We start from the raw sequence: 22,148 nt of genomic DNA on the forward strand, positions 1-22,148 counted from the left end.
CAACTCGAGCCAACTCAAGACGTGTGAAATGGAAGCCCTGAGAGGTGAGGAGCCCACAGGTGTGTCTGTACTCCCCGTTGGTTATCTTATCCTAACGCCATTGCCACATAGACCCAGGATACCATGCAGTCTCTTGGATTGGAAGTGTCAGGGACAGAAAAACTAATGAAACGGAGCTATCCTTGTCGCCTTTGTTAGTGTTCGGCAAGTGAGTTTTCCAGTGTAATGTGCCCCGTGTCAGTACAACTGTACCAGGTCCTAGAAGAGGGGGAGGCACAGGTGGTTAGCTTTCTTGAAAAGTAAAGACACGCTGGCACTAAAGTACCAAGAACCACAGCCTAAGAGGAAGGCTTCTCTCGATCTTCGTCAAGGTTAAGAGGAGCAATTGAGACCATCATCTGTGGTTTATGCTGCCAGTTACCAAGGCCACTGGGCCCTTGATGTGCACAGGTCAGTTCCTAGCTTTGTTTTCTTCCAGATCCTGGGTGGGGTGGAAGTTTACTACAGAGGTTGATCTGGTGTGGGGGAGCAATTGAACTGAATGTGGAGCTGGTGGCATCTGTTCTTGGTTACCACAAATCCTTGTACATTGGGGGCATGGACATCATAGTATACCTTAAAATAGTTGGGACTCCCCCTGCATCCCTTGGTGCTGCTGCTTGAGCTCGCGGACCGTGACTCTTTTAACCCCTATCCCTAATTCCTCTTCACGTCCATTTGCTTTCCTCTTCCCCCACAGGGTGATGGGTAACTATGAGCCTGATCTCCTGAGGTCATGCCAGGCAGTCTTGGGGGTAGGTTACTGGCAGGAGAAATGACTGTTACGATGCTTCCCCCTCACCCCTGCCTCTTGCTTCCCTGGTCCTGCGGTTAGATCCCATTGCTCTCTGTTGCCTTGGTAACGAGCTCTGCAAGAAGAAACTCAAGCTCAGCAAAGCTCCCAGGTTGTCTGCCCTACCAGTCCGCCTCTTGGTGGGCAGAAAGGGAGTACAAAGGGCAGACAGATCAGCCTTAGGTAGCCTTGCCCCATCCCCTTCTAGGGTCTGGGCTCAAAGTTGTTTTGCCACCATCTCACAGTTGTTAATGATACCACTCTTGATAATTCCATGCCGCCCCCCCTCCTCTGTGGGGTCAACGCTCAGGCCTACTACCTTGTGGGCGATCCAGAACAGTAAGAACTTCAAATCCTGAAGTTGTCTTCCAGCATTGGCAGCCCACTTGGGTTGGGTTGTCCCTCTGGGGCAGTGATCCTCAACCCTGGCTATTTGAATCACTTGGGGATCTTTCACGTGTCATCCTTGTGCAGGGACCAAGCTAATCTCTATATAGCTCCAATTTTAGTATATGTGCTGCTGAAGTGAGCACCACTTGGGGATCTTTTAAAAAATACCAGAAACCTTGGCCTTGCCTCAAAGATTTAACTGGTTTAGAGTGTGGCCTAGGCATCAGTATTTTTGAGAAGTTCCCCTGGATTCCAGTGTGCACTTGGGGCAAGAACCACTGTTCTAGGAGGGCCATGACTCAGTGCTGGCTTTCCTTCCTGATTAAAGTCCTTGAACTTAGTCTCTGTCCAATATCCTTGAGTAGTTGCAGGGGTGCTGGGGTCTTACTCCCCAAGCTTTCAGTTTCCAGAAGTGTCTGCCTGTTTTATTTCCAGCCCCCACACCCTCCACACTCCCCAATTCTTCCCCCTTCCTAACGACAATCCCAAATCCTGCCCAGAGAGGAGGTTACCAAGGCAACCAGCTTAATCTGGTAACTGTGGCATGTGCTGGGAGTGGAGCCCTCTCGTCTTCTTATTTGGTTCACAAAATGCCTGGGGAGCTCCTAGCCACTCCAGCCAGTTTCTCCTCTTAACCCCAGGGATAGTGGGGTGTCCAATAAAGGGAGCCCAGCAAGCTGATACTTGGATCTCTATTCCAGCTTCTTAGCCAAAACTGCTCTCTCCCTTTTACTATTCCCTTTCGAAATCCACAGATGGGTGTGCAAAGCTTTATTTCTGTGAACACATGCTCTAGCACACATAGGACCAGATATGCACACACAGTGACATGTGTGTAGTACACACCCTGTTCAGTTCAACCACCACTCCCAGCCTTTAGCATTCCTGTCCCTGCCTGGTCCCTGCACAGTAAACAGGGGTGGGGCATTGTCCAAGGAGCTTCAATCCCTCTGGAACCTGGTGCCACTCCCCCACCTTGTTATTTTAACCTTGATGTGTTTACACTGAGTGTGTCTCTACATCCACACTCCTAAGGGCAGTGTATCCTTAGGGACAGAATGCTCCTGGCACAGGCATCAGGAATAAAGATCATTGAGAGTGCAAATTGGCACCCCTTTCCCTACTTCATGGCCATGTCAGCTCCGGAGGGGCTCTCTATGCTTAATGATGTTGGACGGCAGTTCTAGAGCTTGTCACTCATCTCCGTGGCCCTGCTGTCTCCTGCTGCCAGCTGGGCTCAGGTGCCCTTATACTCCTCATCTCCCGCGCCCCCCTCCCCCCGGCCTCCTCTCTCTTCTCCTCACCCCAACTAGACCTGCCACAACCTGCTGCTCCCTGCCTGGATCCTACCTGCCTGCCGGTACCTGCCTCTCACAAGCCAGGCCCTCATCACCTATTGTGCCCTACCAGAAAGGGCAGATGGGCACCGCCCCCAGTGCCAATGCCAATCCACCCCAGGCCTTTCCAGCCCTTCTTATAGAAGGAACGTAAAGACCACAAATATGGCAACAGAACATACTGTCGGGGTTGAGAGTGATGGACACCCAATCAGCAATCTTTGTAGGCCTCACCTGAGTACAGGTAAGCCCAAATTGTGCAAGCCACACACCTGCTCTACTTCTTTGAAATGATACTTAAGAGCCCCTGTTACCCCCAAACCAGGACTCACTCTCCATTGGTAAATCACTCCATCACTTTTGCCCTTATTTCTGCATCTGCCCTGACGCCAATCCCATTCAGCCCCTTACTATTTCCCCCGAGGCCAGCCCCGGCGCCCAAGTTCAAGCCTCGCGCGGCCCAGGGGGCGGGTCCAGAGAGGGCAGGGGCGGGGACTGGGCGGGGACTGGAGGAGGGGGCGCGGTCTCAGTTCTGCCACCTTCCCCCCTGCCAGGAGCGCAGCCGCCGCCGCCGCCGCCGCCGCCGCCGCCTCCGCCGCGTCCTCTCTCAGCCTTGCGCTCCGCCCGCTGTCTCTGCCGCCGCAGCCCGGCCCAGGAGCGCAGAGCCCGGGGCACTGGCCCCGCAGCCTACCCGCCCTCCGGGCCGCGTGCCGGCTGCAGCCGACATGGGGGGCCACTAAGAGCGAGCACTCTTTCCCTCTGGCACCTCCCCGGGCCACTGGCCACTGGACCCCGGCCAGCGAGCCTCGGGCACCTCTGGCCCCCAGTCCGGCGCCTGGCACAGCCCTCCGCTCTGCCTCTCAGGCTCTGAGCATCGTGTCCCCGCCCCCCCCGCCCGCGCCTGGGACACCTGGGTCCCCCGGCGGCCCCGAGGAGAGGGGCGGGGGGGGGGGGCATGAAGCCGTTGGAGAAATTTTTGAAGAAGCAGACGTCGCAGCTGGCGGGGCGAACGGTGGCGGGAGGTCCCGGCGGGGGTCCGGGAAGCTGCGGCGGGCCTGGCGGGGGCGGGGGACCTGGCGGGGGCGGCGGTCCAACCGGAGGACTGCGGCCGCTGCAGCGGCGTCAGAGCGTGTCTCGCCTGCTGCTCCCCGCTTTCCTCCGGGAGCCCCCCGCCGAGCCGGGGCTGGAGCCGCCCCCTGAAGAGGAAGGGGGAGAGCCGGCGGGGGTCGTGGAGGAGCTCGGCAGCGGGGGGCCCTGTTGGCTACAGCTCGAGGAGGTGCCGGGGCCCGGGCCGCTCGGGGGAGGGGGGCCCCTGCGCTCCCCTTCCTCGTACTCCTCTGACGAGCTGTCCCCGGGCGAACCCCTGACCTCCCCGCCCTGGGCCCCCCTGGGCGCCCCCGAGCGGCCGGAGCATCTTCTGAACCGGGTGCTGGAGCGGCTCGCCGGAGGGGCCACCAGGGACAGCGCTGCCTCAGGTAAGGCTCATCCATCCCGGAGTAGGGGGTTGCTACCTGGTTCCTCTTCCTTGCCCTTGGACAGTGGGGGTGGCGCTATGCCGGGAGCCTCGGTGTGGGGTTGAGCGGTCAGCTGAAGTGGGGCAGCGGCCTAGGAGAGGAACAGACCCTTATGCAGAAGGGAAGCAGCAGTGCCACCTTCCTCCCTGTAGCAGTCTCACCCACAGAGAAGCTGAACCTCTTTCTCTCCTTAAGCCACCCTTCCTTTCTCCTGGACATTTTACCCACAGATTCTCATGGGTCCCTGATGTTGACTACCTCCTTCTGTGGCCCCAAATTAAGGCCTGACACACTAAGATGTGCTCTGCCCCCCCACCCCCACCCCAAGACATGCTTTCCAAGACCTGAAAGACCTTCTAGGAGTCCCTGATTCTGTCTAGAAGCCCCACAGCACAGGGCTGGCTGGCCCACTCAGTGGGGCAGTGCCAGACAGGCTCAGGGCCCAAGCTGCCTTTTGGGCTCGGGCAAAGGGATGCATTGTCCTTAGCAGCTTGGGGGGAAGGAGGTGTCCTAGTTGGGGGTTGGCTCAGAAGGTGTTTGTTGGGGGAGAGGTGGCTGGGCAGACAGACATCAGGACCCTGCATCATCCTGGGGGGGTTCTGAGCCCCTCCAACTCCCGCCCTTCCCAAGACAGGCCTCAACACACGGCCTCTTCAAAAAATAACAGCCACACCCTGAGAAGCTTATTCCCTAAATGATGATGCTATTTCACCACTCCCCACCAGCACCCCTACTAAGGGGACTTTGAGGAAACTGAGGCCCCAAACTGCTGGTTAGTGGTGGAGGTAGAAGACCGATGGGTCTTTAGGTCTGCCTCTCAGCATTTCACTAAACCCAGCAGGGTCTGAGGATGGGAGCCCTGGTTGAGGGCCTAAAGATGAGGGTTTCACACCTTGCTCTTAGACCTCTGCAGGGAGCCTGGACCTAGGCTTATGGAAGAGGACACCGCTCCCCTAGATTTTTCTCAAGACCTGGGTCCTCTCCTTGGCTCAGTTGTCGTTGCCCTGGGGAGCTGACACCTTTTGGATTTAATTAGAAAAATATCAGACACACACAGCTCTCCTAACCATAACTTCCCGCCTACACCAGACACCCTGTGTCTCTATGACACATTCCCTGGGGAGTCTGTGCATTGGACCAGAGCCTGGCTTGGAAGAGACAGACGCCAAACTGTAGCCCCCATAGCAGCATCTCCCCCACTCTGCCCCATGTTCCTCTTCCTTTGCTCTGGCTTGGCTCTCCCATGAGATAGATAGGAAGGACGTTGGGCATCCCTATTCCTTGTCGCCATCTTTGGAGCCAGGGGTCATGGCTGGGGTTCTCAGACTCACTTTATGAACATAGCAGGGTAGCGAGGCAAAGAGGAAAAGGGAGAATCTGTCTTTCCCCTTCCACAGGGATCTGGTGCCACACACTCTGCCTGGTCTCTCGTGGGGAAGGACTCTTGAATTGATTGTCACCCTAGAACCTGGGCTGACAAGCTAGATGCCCAGAGTAACTGCTTTGGGGAACCTCAAACTAGTCCCAGGGTAAATGAGAATCACCTTAACCTGCCACTCTGATATTCTCCAACATAAGCAATGTTCTCAAGCCATCTTGGCTTCCTCCCACAGTGTGTGGGAGGGGGGACTTACAGAAGTTATCCTCAAACCAGTCAAAGGCTGGCAAACATCTAAGCAGCCCTATCTAACCTCTGTGCTCTACCCTGACACGCAGCTTGCCTCGGGCATATTGAGAAAAGAACAAAGACTCAGGAGTCTGGGTTCCTACTCCAGCTCCAGGCAAGTCCCTCCCGGCTCTGGGCCTCAGTTTCTCATTTGTGAAATGCAACAGTTGAGTAGAGAATCTGGTGTTGGTTCTCCTCCTCTACCTTCATGACTAGAAACAGAGGCCAGGGGATGGTGAGCCAAGGGACGTCAGAAGCCTTGGTTTTGTCCTGGGGCAGTGCCTGGGGACCTGGCCCTAACCTGTCCTGGTGAGGACACCTGGATCCCTCCCTGCGCCCTGCCTGTCTCTGTGTGCCAGGCTGCCCTGCCCCACCCCAGGGCTGGCTGCAAGTCAGGGCGACCTTGTACCTGGCTGACTGGCTGAGCCAGGCCCAGATGGGGGAGTGGAGGGGAAAAGGGTGGTGAGAGCCACTCCCCTCCACCCTTCCATCATTAACCCTTCCATCTCTGGGCATCCAGAGGACACAGGGCTTCTTCTATTTAAAGGCTTTTGGGATCAAAGAGATGGCAGTCACTCCCTCTCCTTTTTAATGGGGCTGGTTCTCACCTGCCCAGTTGGAACTCAGAGCTGTTAGGTAGGGAGTAGGGAGGGGAGGAGGGATACACACACACACACACACACATACACCCCACTGACCCTAACCTCTGTGTTTACAAGTTCTTTGTCTAGAGACACTTCTGTGGTCGACCTCTTTTTTGGGGCAGATCTCAAGCTTGGTGTATTATCTGACCAGCTTCCACATGCATTGAAGAGTAGTGGGCGTGGCCATCAAAGGGCGCCCCCTCCTTCCCTCCAGCTGCCTTGGCAGCTGCCAACCCCACCCCCGCAGCGGCTGCCCAGAACCTTCACACGTGTGTGTGTATGTGTGTGTGCGCACGCGCGCGCGCACTCTTGTGCAGAGCATGACAGGGCAGGTGGCTGGGGCTCCAGCCTGGCTAAGGAGAACTCACTCTAGGAGGCAAGGGGGTGGGTAGTGAGTGTCCAGTCGGGTCCTGGGAGTGCCCGCCTGACATCAGTGGCGCCAATTGATCTCTACAGATATTCTGCTGGATGACATCGTCCTCACCCATTCTCTCTTCCTCCCCACGGAGAAATTTCTGCAGGAGCTACACCAGTAATATCCTTTTATGGAGCTTGCAATAGGGGAGGTCAGAAGGAAGCCACTCCCCCTACCCCACATGTAATATCAGGGCCTGGGTGCTTCCCTAGGAAACACACCTGGGTTTCAATTCCAGGGGTTTTACTCACCAGCTGTGTGACCTTGGGCAGACCACCTAACCTCCTGGGGCCTCAGTTTCCTCTTCTGTAAAAAGGGGGTAAATAACACCTGCCCTGCCTACCTATGGGGCTGCTGTGGAGATCAATCTGATAGTTGATGTGGGAGTGCTCTGGAGACTGCAGAGCCCTGTGCAAATGTAAGGTGTTATTATTCTATTAAGAGAGCCTCTCTCCCCGCTGAATTGTTGCTCTAAACATCTGGTTGCCCAGTGGGTTATTATAGGGTCTGATGTAAACATCAGGTCACGGCTCTGCTTCAGCGGGGTCTGCTAGAGACAGGCCACTGGCCAGGCTATTCGTAGGGTCTCATGTAAGCAGAGGGCCTCACACTGAGTTATTTTAGGATCTAATTGTACACGTCAGGCCACTGAGTAGAATACCGTAGGCTCTCTTAGAAACACCAGGCCTTACACTGAGGTATGGTCAGGTTTGTGGTAAGCATCATTGGCCTTTATCAGCTCCAGGTTATGGGCTGGTCAGAGATTGGGTGAGTCCAGGCAGGCTATCTCCAGGTGAAATTCAAACAGGCAGGATGTGGTCAGATGGACGTGGTCAAGTGGGTGCCATCCCTACCTACTCTGAGCAAAAGCCCAGGCTGGGGCATGAAGGGGTCTTGGCTCTAGGGACCCCTCGACCTCTCTTCTCCCTGGCCCCAGACCTAGAGAATATTTGGGAGGGTTTAGCTACCCCCTGCTTCTCATCTCCCTTCCCAGTTTCCTCGGGTCTGGCTACCCAGGGCTTTTTCTTAACTAAGGGGTCAGTTTTGTTTGGGCAGGAGGCATGGAGGGCCCTGAGGGGCTGGGCCGGAAGCAGGCCTGTCTAGCCATGCTCCTTCATTTCCTGGACACCTACCAGGGGCTGCTGCAGGAGGAAGAGGGGGCCGGCCACATCATCAAGGTGGGCCTGGGAAGAGAAGGCGGGTGAGCAGGCTATTAGCTCTGGAAGGGGGCTCCTTTGAAGGAGCCATACTCCTCAAGCTGGGTACCTGGAAGGAGAAGATGCCAGTGGACCTCAGTTTATATGGTTCCTCTATGTTCAAAGACATGGAGACCCTGCCCCAGCCCTTGCCGATAGCAAAGTTTGGGATGAGACCCCTGCCTTTATCTTCTCTCTCCTCTGCTCCCCAGGATCTGTACCTGCTGATCATGAAGGATGAGTCCCTTTACCAGGACCTCCGAGAGGACACATTGAGGCTGCACCAGCTTGTGGAAACAGTGGAGCTAAAGTGAGGGGAATGGGTTGGGGGAGGGATAGGACAGAAGTCGCCCATGTTCCTCTGTCACAGGAACTGCCTCTGGCCTTCTGACTCCAATGTGGTTTTATTTCAGCCCCTTTCTCTTGCTAGAGGGTAGCACAGAGCACGGCCTCCAGTCACTTTCTTGTCCATTCTCTCATCCATTTCTTTGTTAATCCAATGGTGTACTGGTACATATTTAACAACCAGCACTTCAGGGAGAAAAAAAAAAAAGCCCCTATTTGTAGCTTTTGCTGATTCCCATGGTGTGAATTCTCTCACTGGCTGATTTCCAGCTACTGACATGACGTCACTGAATGTGAAGTTGCAAAGAAATGTGCAGTAGCAGGTCATTACGTAGTATTTTCACCCCACAAATCCAAGAGAGGTAAATAACATCAAGAGCATAGATAATAGCAAAATATAGTAAAACAGGATACTACCTTCTGTGGTAATAATGTGGCTAGAAGTTTATAAAACATTTTTTTTTATTAATGGCTGTTTAAAAACCCATAGGCAGAATCTCACCAAATTTCACAATCTGCTCTCATGAGCCAATGTGAGCCAGCTTCAGGACTCCACTGCATCCGTCCATCCGTCCATCCATCCCTCTGACCATTTCAGTCTCTCTCCACTCCATTCCCACCACCACTACCCTCGTTTAGGCCTCATTAGCTCTCACCTGGATTATTGCCACAGCCTCCTGCCCAGGGCTTCAGCTCATGGTCTTGTGTCCTCTCCCTTCTTATGCTGACACCAGAGAGATCTTTCCAGTTTGACGACATCATGCTCCCATTTCAAAAACATCCAGGGCTCCTTATTGCCCACAAGACAAAATTGTAACACCCTTGCACAGCATTCAATGCCCCTGCCTTTCTGCTGATGCTTCCCGCCTCATCTCCCACATCCCCCAGCCCCCATGACACTCCCTATACACCCCACCATTCCCTGAACTCCTGGGCATTCCCAACCCCAAATTCCTGCTGTCATTTACATGGTCCATCCAAGAAAGACCACCTGTACCGCTTCTCTTTCTGTTGTCCTTCAAGGCTCCAGTCAAATACCATCTTCTTAATGAAAGATCCCCCTCCCTCATGCCAACAGGACTCTCCTTGTACCTTTGTTAGATCACCTAACACCTCCTGTCTCGTGTTAGAAGTAGCTGTATACACGTCTGTCTCCCTCCCAGGCTGTGGAAGTCCTTGTCGGCAAAATTCAGGAAACAGCGGATGACCTACACCTACCATGTGCCAAGTAGTGTGCTTGGCCTGGAGGGTGGGAAAAAAAAATCCAGGAAGAACTAAGCCCAGCCCTCAAAAGCTCTCAGTCTTGCAGAAGAGATAAGATATGCACATAAACAAATATTAGGGGGCGCCTGGGTGGCTCAGTTGGTTAAGCGACTGCCTTCGGCTCGGGTCGTGGTCCTGGAGTCCCGGGATCGAGTCCCGCATCGGGCTCCCTGCTCAGCAGGGAGTCTGCTTCTCCCTCTGACCCTCCCCCCTCTCATGCTCTCTTTCTCTATCTCATTCTCTCTCAAATAAATAAATAAAATCTTTAAAAAAAAAAACCAAAACAAATATTAGGCCAGTGCCCTACAGCAGTTGATGCCCAAAAGTGACCTTTCCTGGTGTGTGGGGTGGATCAGAGAATTCATGGAAGAGGTCGCATATGATCTGGGTCACTTGGACAGTTGTCCCATGCTGGTCATTGTCTCCCTTCTGACCTCCTTCACCACTTTCTGAACCTGGTGCTGGTGCATCCTTGACTCGGTTCTGATAATCCCTTGCTTGATGTTGCCTGCCTGGCGCTCCGTATGCGTGACAGGACTTCCTTACGCCCAGCTGTGTCCATGCCAGGATCCCAGAGGAAAGCCAGCCACCCAGCAAGCAAGTGAAGCCACTCTTCCGTCACTTCCGCCGCATCGACTCCTGTCTGCAGACCCGAGTGGCCTTCCGGGGCTCTGATGAGAGTGAGTGTGGGCATCAAGATGGGCAGAGCTTCCAGAGCGGCTCAGAGGGCCCTCGGGGGCCTCTGCGTCTTAGGGCACCTTAGGTGGAGTCTTCTGGTGTAGTAGAACCTGTCCTTTCGACAGCCTGTTTCTTAGAAGTCAGCCGATTGAAGGTTAGGGGTGAGATGGACTGGGAAACAGATGTGGGCTGGAGGGGCTTGTGTCAACACCATCATTCTGCCTTCTAATGCAAAGCCACCTTCCTGTCTCTGCTCAGTCTTCTGCCGGGTCTACATGCCTGACCACTCTTACGTGACCATCCGCAGCCGCCTCTCGGCGTCTGTGCAGGACATCCTGGGCTCTGTGACAGAGAAATTGCAGTACTCGGAGGAGCCTGCGGGGCGTGAGGACTCCCTCATCCTGGTAGCTGTGGCTTCCTCTGGAGGTGAGGCTCGGGAAGAGCTGGGCAGGGGGGTGGGGGGGGTGGGGGGGTGGGCAGGAGAGGAGAAACTCACAAGCCCAGTGCTCTGGAGCGGGGGTAAAGACGAATTGTAGGCCCTGGCTACCCGAACTGTGGTCCGGACCAGCCACATGAGCATCACCTACCTGGGAGCTTATTAAAGCTGCAGTACCTCACACGGTACTCCAGACCCACCGATTCAGAATGAGCATTTTAACAAGATTCCCAGGCGATTCCTATGCATATTAAAGTTTGGAAAGCACTGGTCCAAGACACTTGGATTCGGATCCAGGTGATTATCTCTTCCTCACCTTGGGATCTGGTTCTTTAACCAGAGCATCTGAGGATGCTACGTTTTGAGGTTAAAAACACAGGGTGGGCCTCCAACCCCTGTGAGAAGGCAGAAAGCCTGCCATATGGCCAGAGCCCTATCTTCCTCTGAGGCAAGAAAAAAAAGTTCCAGTGCCATCGGGATGATAGAATGAGAGAAGAGCTGTGAAAGAATGTTGGGGGTAAAAAGGAGGTTATGAATGCAAGAGAAATCATGATCTGAAAAATTTCAGATAAATATGGCATAAACTGGTGATAACATAACACGAGTCCCATTAGTCTAGAACGTGTCTGTGCAGGGTTAGGAGTTTCCAGACGGGATGGCGACAGTGGCTGGGGGTTGTGAGGGTGCAGGTGGCCGGGGCTGAGGCAGAGCAGCTCGTTCTCCTGCAGAGAAGGTCCTTCTCCAGCCCACTGAAGACTGTGTCTTCACCACACTGGGCATCAACAGCCACCTGTTTGCCTGCACGCGGGACAGCTTTGAGGCCCTGGTAAGAACCCCATGGCAAGGCCTTGGCTGGGAGCCAGGGCCCAGAGGGGCTGTGGGCAGAACCTCACAAACCCAGAGTGGAGTCCAGCCCCTGTGCCCCTGCCTGCCACCAGATGCCCCTCCCTGAGGAGATCCAGGTCTCCCCTGGAGACACAGAGATCCACCGAGTGGAGCCCGAGGACGTTGCCAACCACCTTACTGCCTTCCACTGGGAGCTCTTCCGATGTGTGCACGAGGTGGGGATTGTGACTGGTGCTGGGCTGGGGGCCTGGAGGGAGAAATGTGCCAACGTGGGGGGCCTGGAGACGGGCACCACGTGCAGCTGAACTTGGGGTTAGAAGGCTGGCTGGCAGGGTGCCCTTGGGCAATTCCCTAACTCACCCCAGACCCTCTGAGACTCAGGTCCCCCATCTGAAAAAAAAAAAAGACAAAGAGAGAGACCCCCTTAGTAAGGTGGGTCTTACATGGGACCTGATCCATGGTTAGTACTTTTAAACCGTTCTCTATTAAAGAAAGAAAATAAGGCAGTCACAATAATGTCTATCAGGTGGTTCAAGGACCTGGCACCTAGGAAGTGCTCAGTAGATAGTAAAGCATGATTAATGTTGCTCCCCTCCCCCCAATCTCTGTTGCAACCTGTCTGGGCCCCGTTTTTTCCTATTTGCCCCTCCTCCCGCGCCCGCCCTCCGGCCCTGCCCTCCGCCGCCTGCGCCGCCACCTGCCCACTCCGACGTCCCCACGCGCCCGCGGGCGCTCCGCCACGCCGCCGTGGGTGCAGCTGGAATTCGTGGACTACGTGTTCCACGGGGAGCGCGGCCGCCGGGAGACGGCCAACCTGGAGCTGCTGCTGCAGCGGTGCAGCGAGGTCACGCACTGGGTGGCCACCGAGGTGCTGCTCTGCGAGGCCCCGGGCAAGCGCGCGCAGCTGCTCAAGAAGTTCCTCAAGATCGCGGCCATGTGAGTGCGGCCGGGCGGCGGAGGGGGAGCGCGGAGCCCCTCCCCCGGGCGCGCACTGACCCCGCCTCGCCCCCCCCCCGCCCTCCCCCCGCAGCTGCAAGCAGAACCAGGACCTGCTGTCCTTCTACGCCGTGGTCATGGGGCTGGACAACGCCGCCGTCAGCCGCCTGCGCCTCACCTGGGAGGTGATGACACGGCTGCCCTCTCCTCTCCTTCCTCTCCTCCCGCCTGTGCTGGCCCGGCTGCGGGGCGGGGGTCTTGGCCTCCCGGGTGCACCCCAGTGCGGCCTCCGGCGGCTGCTGCAGGCCGGTTGGCCGCCTTTGTGCCGGGCGGAAGGAGGCGCCCTCTTCTGGCAGATCCAGCCCCCGGGGCACGCGGCTTAACTAATGCACCCTGTGTCTGTGCAAAATCGTAAAGAGCCGGAATGCCCGCCGGAGTGGGGGCAGGCAGCCCAGGCCAGGTCGCAGACTTGGATACTGGATTTCAGCCAGCACTCAGTGAGGCCCCTCGTGCATGGCGTATGCCTAAGCAGAGGCTCGAATTCCCCAGAATAATTCGTTCCCCTGGGCTGCTTCCAGCTCCCCAGACCGCACCAAGGGCTGACTCTATTTCCCCACCCACCAGCTTGCCAGCCCCCTGCAAGACAGCCAGGCCCCTTCCCCCTCTGACACGTGGGGATTAGCCAGAGCTGCCGTGAAACCCAAGGAGCTCCACTTTGACATTCCTTCTCCTTCCTTCAAACTCTCTGCAGAAGCTGCCAGGGAAATTCAAGAACTTGTTCCGCAAATTTGAGAACCTGACAGTGAGTGGGTTCAGCTCTTTTATCTGCCCCTGGACTTGTACCCCAGAGGCCCTCTGTTCCCCTTAACCTGCTTCCTCAAGCTTCCCTGCAAGGTTTTTAGTGCCTGAGACTGTCCCTAGCCCATGCTGGGAGGGGAGGGGTGGGAGGATTACTGCCCCCTTTTTCCTTGGAGAAGGGAGAACAGTCAAGCCCCTCCCCACCTCACCCCCAGCTAGACACCCATACATGCCCCTCTCTGATCAGAGATGGATCTCGGGCAGGGGGATGAGGGAAGAGTAGGGGACATCTTTAAGGTGCACTGGGACTATCTGCCCTTTACCTCTCTTCTGTGGAACGCCAGGACCCCTGCAGGAACCACAAAAGCTACCGAGAAGTGATCTCCAAGATGAAACCTCCTGTGATTCCCTTCGTGCCTCTGATCCTCAAAGGTGAGAGTCACTCCTGTGCCCTTCTAGCCACACTCTCCGTGTCCCAGTTCTGGCTCTCAACCCCTGGCACTCAGCTCTGAGTGCCCACCTGGACAGGAGCCCCCTAGTGAGGGGCTGTGGGGGAGGGGAAGGGCCCTTTGGACCTCCTCTCTTCTTCCTCACATGGGCTTCTCCTCCATCCCCTAGACTTGACTTTCCTGCATGAGGGGAGTAAGACCCTTGTCGATGGTTTGGTGAACATCGAGAAGCTGGTGAGTACCACTGCCGACCCTGGCCTGGGCACGGGGGCTGGCATTCTTCCCCTCTCCTGGCAGCCCCCTAAAGACAGCAGCCTTCCTCCTTGGTGCCCAGCTTGCCTGATAGATTCCTGACTGTCCCTGATGGCATTGCTGTGCAACCCGCCCACGGGGAGGCAAAGCTGACAGGCATCTGGGGGGTGGGGGGGGGCACAACTCCATCTCTCCTCACGGCCGTTACACCCCTCCTTTGGTTCTTCAGACACCCTCCAGAATTAGACCCTGGAGGGAGCAGGGTCAAACCAGCAGAGTTGGAGAACGGAGCAGGGGGAGCATTAGAGGGGGGAGCATCTTTCTGTACCCTTTTTAGGGCTCATTCCTTGTCATCTCCCAGCATTCAGTGGCTGAAAAAGTGAGGACAATCCGCAAATACCGGAGCCGGCCCCTTTGTGAGTACCCGGGATTCTTTTTTTTTTTTTTTTTAAAGATTTTATTTATTTATTTGACAGAGAGAGACACAGCGAGAGAGGGAACACAAGCAGGGGGAGTGGGAGAGGGAGAAGCAGGCTCCCCGCAGAGCAGGGAGCCTGATGCGGGACTCGATCCCGGGACCCTGGGATCATGACCTGAGCTGAAGGCAGTCGCTTAACCAACTGAGCCACCCAGGCGCCCAGTACCCGGGATTCTGAGAGTTTCACAGATAGAGCTCTGCCTGAGTGGGAGGCTTCCGGGAGGAGTCCCTGCTGGGTTCTTTGTTTTCTTAAACTTGTCAGCTCTCCACCCTCTCCTTGGCCTCCCTGGGGGCCCTCCTGCCCAGCACCTGTCCCGATCCACACCCCTGTCCTCCGGCTGGTATGCACAGTAGAGTGAGAAGGGACGCTGGGAGCCTGAGCGCTTCTCTCTCGTCACACCCCTAGGCCTGGATACGGAGGCTTCCCCCCATCACCTGCAGACCAAGGCCTATGTACGCCAGTTCCAGGTCATCGACAACCAGAACCTCCTCTTTGAGCTCTCCTACAAGCTGGAGGCTAATAGTCAGTGAGAACAGAGGTGCTGGTCGGCGCCCACCAAGGTCCTCGGGCACCTGGCACTCAAGCACTTTGCACGATGTCCCAACCCACCCCTGACATCTTTCCACTGGAGCAACTTCCTACCCCTCCGGAAAGAGTCAGATGGACTTAACCCCTGGACTCATAAGCCTGTTCATCCTGCTGAAGCCCTCTCCCCCTTGCTCCTTCCAGCCAAAACCATACTCTGCTGGTTCCTGCCCTTGCAGGGAAGGGGGGCAGAGTGCTCCTTCCTCTGTCTCCTCCCATCGAGGTCTGTTCCAGAGATGGAGTTTCCAACCTCCTCCCAAGCAGGCAGGAAAGCTGCCCACCCTCCTGTCTCGCAGAGCGGAATCGTGGGAGGGATTGGCAGCCTTCCTTTCCCCCCCCGTCCGGCCTTTCCCTGGTCAGGGCTGGGACCCCTGGATGTACCCCCTGGAATATTATATCGCCCTTGTGTCTGTGTGTGTGTGTGTGCACCTGTCCCCTTTAAGAAGCAGGAGTGCATCCGGTAATTGAGGGAGGGTATTGTGTGTAGAGGGGTCCTCCTGTTTGGTGCTACCCTGGTCTACTCTGCCCTGCCGTGGTGCGGGATGCTTTCCCCACCCTCACCACTCCCTGCTCAGCTCCTTTTGCTGCCCTGCATGCCCAAGCCTGTGGGTGAGGCTCTTTGTGGGGCAGGGGGCAACCTGTCAGCCCTTGGGAGCCCCCACGCAGGCCTCCCCGAGGTCTCTGGGGGGCTCCAATGAAAGGGTAAAAGATGCTCAGGGAAACAGGCCTAAGCTGCCTACAGGACGCTCCCTCTGCATTGTGGGGTGGGATGTGGTGGTACCAGGAGTTGGAGGTGTCTGGGGCCCACCCTCCTGCTTTAGGGGTGTCTCCTGTTAAGAATGGAGCTGTCACCCCCCTTCTGGCTCTGGTGGGACACCAACCACATGGTCTCTAGCCTTCCCCCTGTCTTGACTCCCTCTGGGTCCTCCCCATCAGAGCTGGGGGGGGTGGACCCCTGTACCCAGAAGTGAGAGGGGAGGCAATGGCCAAGCCTGTCAAGGTGGAACTGGACTGTGGTGACGCCTTTAATACCTCTGTGTCTCCCCACCGTCTCCCACACGGGCCTCCAGGGCCGCGGGGCGCAGGGCTCCTGGCAGCTACCGGGTGAGGTTTCCCGGCACAGCCTCACCCCCCTTTTTGGCACCCCCCCTTTCCCTTCTGAAGAGGCAGCGGCGGCAACAGCGAAAACCCCTGCTGTTCCTGTTCCGAGGGTGTACATATTTTTTACCAAAAGCTCTGGAATTGTAAATCTATTTTTTAAAACTCCAAGAGGGGAAGAGCCTTGTATCATATGTAAACATTGTATCATAGGTTATGTTGTACAGTCCCTTTTCTACAGTGGTCCTTCTGGTTCCTGCCACAGAAATGTGTATGGGTTCCCCACCCCCAGCCGCACATACACAGGCACCGTGTGGCCTCCTCCATCCCCTACAGACAGTGACCAGAGCCCCTGCCCCGCCCGCCCCGCTTCCTCCCTGCGGCGGCCCACGCACACTCCTCTCCCCGTGGCCACCCTTGCTCCCTCCCCGCTCCGCAGCCTGCTCACGCAGCTCCCACAGCCCTCCTCAAGCCCTGGGGTCCGCCGCCGCCCGCCCCTAGCCTTGATGCCGCCCCGCCGCTCCCCAGCTTTGCTCCCCAGCTTTGCCAGAGTGACCCGCGTGTCCCGGACAGGCTCGGGGGTCTGCAGAAACCGCTGGGGGTGAGAAAAAGCTGATAAAGTCTATGAATCAAGCTGCTTGCTGTTCTCCATTCTGTTTCTCTGAGGCTGGGGGCAGGGGGTGAGGGAGGGAAGAGGGAAGAGGGGACCCCCCTTTCAGTGCACTGGGTCCCTCAGCAGGGCTGTTCTGGAATAACTGAAAGTGTGGATGAGAGGGAAAGGTGCCAACCTCATGAGACTTGTCAGTGTCTGGCCTGGGTGGCTCAGTCGGTTAAGTGTCTGCCTTCGTCTTAGGTCATGATCCCAGGGTCCTGGGATCAAGCCCGGGATCGGGCTCCCTGCTGGGCGGGAAGCCTGCTTCTCCCTCTGCCCCTCCCCCCACTCTTTCTCTCTCTCTGAAAAATAAGTAAATAAAATCTTTTTTAAAAAATAAAAAAAATAGGGGCGCCTGGGGGGCTCAGTCGTTAAGCGTCTGCCTTTGGCTCAGGTCATGATCCCAGGGTCCTGGGATCAAGCCCCACATTGGGCTCCCTGCTCGGCGGAAAGCCTGCTTCTCCCTCTCCCTCTCCTCCTGCTGTGTTCCCTCTCTCGCTGTGTCTCTCTCTGTCAAATAAATAAATAAAATCTTTAAAAAATAAATAAATAAAAATAAAAAATAAAAACAGCGGCAATACCAGTGTCAATGAGGATGTGAAGCAATTGGAACCTTTATACACCGTTGGCGGGAGCATACATTGGTACAGCCGCTTTGGAAACCTGCTTGGCAGTGTCTACCAGAACCAAATGTACACCTGACCTGTGACCCAGAATTCCCACTCCCAAGAGAAATCAGTGCTTGTGTCTACCGAAAGACATGGACAGCAGTGATCACAACAGTTTCATTAACGACAGTGAACTGGAGAAAGCTCAGCTGTCCTTCAACAGGTGAATGGATAAATCAAGCGTGCTATCTTCTTACAGTGGAATACTACATAGCAAAAACAAAGAACAAACAACTACCCGAACGACTGAATCTCAGACATAACATTGAGTAAAAAAACAAAACAAAACAAAAAACCCCGAAAAAAACCAGACACATAAGACTACAAATTGTAGGATTCTTTTTAAGAGAAGTTCAAGAGCAGACAAAATTAATCTATGGGGATAGAAGTAAAAAATAGGGGTTTCTTGATGGGCAGGGGAGAGTACTGACTGGGAAGGGGCATGAAGAAGTCCTCTGTAGTGGTAAAAATGTTCTATATCTTGACCTGAGTGTGTGTGTGTGTGTGTGTGGTATGCTCACCGAATTGTGAGATTTATACATTTCACTGTAGGTATATCTCAACTAAAACAATTCAGATCATAACACTCCTGTTTCCAATAACACATTAAAAATCAAAGTCCTCCCTCTCTGACCACCTCTCCTACCCCCCTCCTCTCACTCACCCCCCCAACAGTCACATTGACTGCTTTACCGTTCCTAAACTCCTCTAACACCCATTCCTGTGTCAGGGAATCACTTTTGCTCTTTCCTGAGCCTTCCCTGACCACGCTGACCCCATCTCACCCATCCCTCCCTCTCTGTCCCCTACCCCCTGTATTGTCTTCAAGGTACTCATCACCCCCAACATCATACATACTTCTCTGTTTTTTCTTCGTGCCTCCGCTCCTACAAGAATGTTAGGTCTCAGCTCCATGGATGTCTTGTTTGCTATCCAGAGCCTAGAACAGTACCTGGAACAGAGAAGGCATTCAATACGTACTTGCTGAATGAATAAATTAGGTTGGTTGAAATAGGAGCTGTAAGTGCAGACAAGACACAAGCTGACAAGCCCTCTAGGAATTGAGCCAAAGAGATTCACTACTGGTCTGGGGATAGGAGGTGGGGGACAGTAAAAGAAAGCTTCTTGGAAGAGATGACCCAGGACTTAAAGCAGGTTTGATGGCCAAAGTGTGAAGTGGGAAGTCAGGGATGAGGCACTGGGAGACACTGCTCAGCACTGGGAGCTGCCCCTGCCCTGTGGACTGGTCACGAGGGGAGCTAGATGTGTGGGGGCTGGACAGGTTCTGCCCTCCTCAAAGGGTGCTGGTCCCACTCTGGAGGATTCCATGCCCTGGGGCAGGATCATAGGGGCCATTCCTTTCTGTCCCTACTCCTATACCCCTGGGAGGGCAGGGAAAGTGGTATGGGTTATTCCCCTCATCCCCATCTTGGCCATCTTCAGACCCATCAGTCCTCTGCTCCCCTTCAGGGGTGATGATGAGAATTGACATTTGGAAGGGTGTCCTTTACCACCCACTATGCTTGGCTTTACGTGCGTTCTCTCATTTAGTTCTCCCAACAAAGAGGTTGACTCTATCAGTCTCACTTTCCAGATGAGAACTGAGGTCACGAGGAATTTCTCATCAGATGCAGAGAGGCCAACTCTCATAGCTAGCAAGAATTTGAACCCAGTTATTCTGACTCCAGAGCCCATGGTTTAAGGTCTGCACAATCCCCACAAGCTTGAATAACTAAGAAATGTCCACCTTGCACTCACCAGACTGCAGTGGCCACCTGACTATAGCTGGGGGGTGGGGACACTATCCTTTCTTGTCCCTTCCTGCACTCTGCCTGAGTTCTGCCTCCCTGTGTGGAGAGTGGCCAAGACACAAGACGTGGTCAAGGGCTCTGTGGGCTGTGTGGGGAGAGGACGACCTTACTTAGTAGCATTGCACATCCTAGGCTGCTCTAGCAGTGAACAAAAGGGTGCAAATGATTTGGAGTGGTCAGAGGACCAGCCTAGGAAGATGCCCTCCTGATCAGGTGTATAGAGAGCAGAGGGGAGAATTTAAGCAGTGCCCTTTGAATCCACTAGGTGTCACCACCAAGATTACTTACTTTCTCTTAACGCTTGGGGATAGAGGAGGGTAGAGTATTTCTTGGGGGAATACTGAATCTCTCTCTCTCTCTTTTTTTTAAAAAATTTTTTATTGTTATGTTAATCCCCATAATACTGAATCTCTCTTACTGAATCCCCATGGCATGAGTCAGAAGGTTGACCATCCCTGACTTCCCATTTGTATCTTTCATTCTCCTCTTTCTTTTTTTTTAAATTTTATTTATTTATTTGACACACAGAGAGAGAGAGCACAAGTAGGCAGAGCCATAGACAGAGGGAGAGGGAGAAGGAGGCTCCCCAGCTGAGCGGGGAGCCCGATGCGGGGCTCTATCCCAGGACCCTGGGATCATGACCTGAGCCGAAGGCAGACGCTTAACAACTGAGCCACCCAGGCGTCCCTCAACTCCCCATTTTAAAAAACACTTTCCTTGGGCGCCTGGGTGGCTCAGTTGGTTAAGCGACTGCCTTCGGCTCAGGTCATGATCCTGGAGTCCCTGGATCGAGTCCCGCATCGGTCTCCCTGCTCAGCAGGGAGTCTGCTTCTCCCTCTGACCCTCCCCCATCTCATGCTCTCTGTATCTCATTCTCTCTCTCAAATAAATAAATAAAATCTTTAAAAAAAAAAAAAAAAAAAAAAAAAAACGCTTTCCTTGATCCTACATGCCTGTTCCAGCTACTGTCCCCTCTCTCACTTCCAGTTCAAGGCCAAACTTCTGGAAAGGATTGTCTCCACGTCATCTCCCATTCATTCTTTTTTTTATTTTGTCTTGTTTCCCCAACTTTTTCATCATAAATCAACTCAAACAAAAATTTAGAGATTAGTACAGTGAATATCCTTAAAGCCTTCTAGATTCTATAATTACCATTTTGCTAAATTTGCTTTTGTTGTCTCCTTCCCTCTTTTTCTCCCCTTTCTCTCTTTACACATACACACACACACTTTTTCTTTTGTTAAGCTATTTGAAAGTAAGTTGCAAACATTAATATCATTTCACTCCTAAAAGCCTCAGTGGGAACATCCTAAGAATAAGAACAATTTCCCGCATATCCACCACAGCATTATCACACCTAACAAAGTCAGTTATAACTCTACAATATCACCTAATATCCAGTCTCTATTTGATTTTCTCAGGTTGTCTCAAAAATATCTTTTTATTTATTTTTTAAAGATTTTATTTATTTGACAGAGAGAGACACAGCCAGAGAGGGAACACAAGCAGGGGGAGTGGGAGAGGGAGAAGCAGGCTTCCCGCTGAGCAGGGAGCCCAATGCGGGGCTCGATCCCAGGACCCTGGGATCATGACCCAAGCCTAAGGCAGATGCTTAACGACTGAGCCACCCAGGCGCCCCTCAAAAATGTCTTTTTAAAAACTTAAAAGAAATGGGGCACCTGGCTGGCTTAGTCAGTAGAGCATGTGACTCTTCCTCTTGATCTTGAGGTCTTGAGTTCAAGCCCCACATCGGGGCTAGAGATTACTTTTAAAAAATTACATTTAAAAAAAAAAAGAAAGAAAAGAAATCCTGATCCAATCAGGGCCTATGCACTGCATTGGGTTCTTATATCTCTTTTGTCTCTTTTAATCTAGAATAGCTCCTTTGGGTTTTTTTTTCCAACAACATTGACTTATCGAAGTCTAGGAGAAATGTCTTGTAAAATTGTCCCAAATTCTTGACTTGTCTGATTGTTTCCCCATGTTCTTGTTCACTTGTACTTTCATCCCCTCAAATGTAATTTACATTTTTCTAATAGTCACACTTAAAAAGCAAGAAGAAACAGACGAGGGGCGCCTGGGTGGCTCAGTCGTTGGGCGTCTGCCTTCGGCTCGGGTCGTGATCCCGGGGTCCTGGGATCGAGCCCCGCATTGGGCTCCCTGCTCTGTGGGGGGCCTGCTTCTCCCTCTCCCACTCCCCCTGCTTGTGTTCCCTCTCTCGCTGTGTCTCTCTCTGTCAAATAAATAAATAAAATCTTAAAAAAAAAAGAAACAGACGAATTAATTTTAATAATACATTCTATTTAACTCAACATATACAAAACAATATTATTTCAGCATGTAATTGATAATAAAAATACTAATGAGATCTTCTACTTTTTTTGTAGTAAGTCTTTGAAACCTGGCGTTTATTTTATACTTGCAGCATATGTCAATTCAGACTAGTCACATTGTAATTGTTCAATAACTACATGTGGTTAGTGGCTCCCTAATTGGATGGCATAGTTCATCCTAGGGGTTTTCTGGACCTTAAATAAATAAGGAGGGATTAACAGATCTCACCATGAAAAAGATACATTTTTTTCTCTCTCTTTGTTGTTAGTATGTGGTGATTTTTGCATGTTGCAAATATCCTGTTTATCCCATTCATTCCTGTATTTTTAAATGTATGTGTAACTTTTCAATCGTGCAAAAAATTTAAAGACTAATATAATGAACACCCACATCTCCATCATCCAGCTTAAGAGATAAAGTCGTACCCTGCCGCTGAGGCCCCTGATGCCTGTCCCCAATCACATCCCCTTCCTTTCTCCCCAGAGACAACCGCTTTCCTGAGTGTGGTATCATTTCCATGTGTT

The 22,148-nt window shown here is 53.6% G+C and overlaps 1 protein-coding gene and 1 pseudogene across 1 annotated transcript; one reads left to right on the top strand and one right to left on the bottom strand.

Annotated features, from left to right (window-relative positions):
• Window positions 1–52: 52 nt before the first annotated feature.
• Window positions 53–19,852, top strand: RAPGEFL1 (Rap guanine nucleotide exchange factor like 1). The gene is made up of 15 exons (XM_054510820.2): window positions 53–4,034; window positions 6,840–6,915; window positions 7,835–7,976; window positions 8,207–8,304; window positions 10,170–10,282; window positions 10,539–10,706; window positions 11,445–11,542; window positions 11,655–11,777; window positions 12,320–12,498; window positions 12,593–12,683; window positions 13,250–13,300; window positions 13,641–13,728; window positions 13,915–13,979; window positions 14,359–14,413; window positions 14,882–19,852. The coding sequence occupies exons 1-15, from the start codon at window positions 3,515–3,517 to the stop codon at window positions 15,004–15,006; spliced, it is 1,992 nt and encodes a 663-aa protein (XP_054366795.1). The 5' UTR covers window positions 53–3,514; the 3' UTR covers window positions 15,007–19,852.
• On the bottom strand, window positions 1,269–1,365 carry LOC123854869 (U6 spliceosomal RNA; annotated as a pseudogene).
• Window positions 19,853–22,148: the final 2,296 nt, after the last annotated feature.

The sequence above is a fragment of the Mirounga angustirostris genome, unplaced genomic scaffold, assembly GCF_029215605.1.
Source record: "Mirounga angustirostris isolate CCGP_5_RB_7025 unplaced genomic scaffold, mMirAng1.0.hap1 SCAF_17, whole genome shotgun sequence".
Lineage (NCBI taxonomy): Eukaryota > Metazoa > Chordata > Mammalia > Carnivora > Phocidae > Mirounga > Mirounga angustirostris.

What these genes read in the sequence shown, in the direction of transcription:
- RAPGEFL1 (XM_054510820.2), top strand. Translation starts at nt 3,515, where the DNA reads ATGAAGCCGTTGGAGAAATTTTTGAAGAAGCAGACGTCGCAGCTGGCG. An exon ending in TTCCTCAAGATCGCGGCCAT is followed by an intron (nt 12,499 to 12,592) that starts GTGAGTGCGGCC and finishes CTCCCCCCGCAG; the next exon opens with CTGCAAGCAGAACCAGGACC. An exon ending in CGTGCCTCTGATCCTCAAAG is followed by an intron (nt 13,729 to 13,914) that starts GTGAGAGTCACT and finishes TCCATCCCCTAG; the next exon opens with ACTTGACTTTCCTGCATGAG.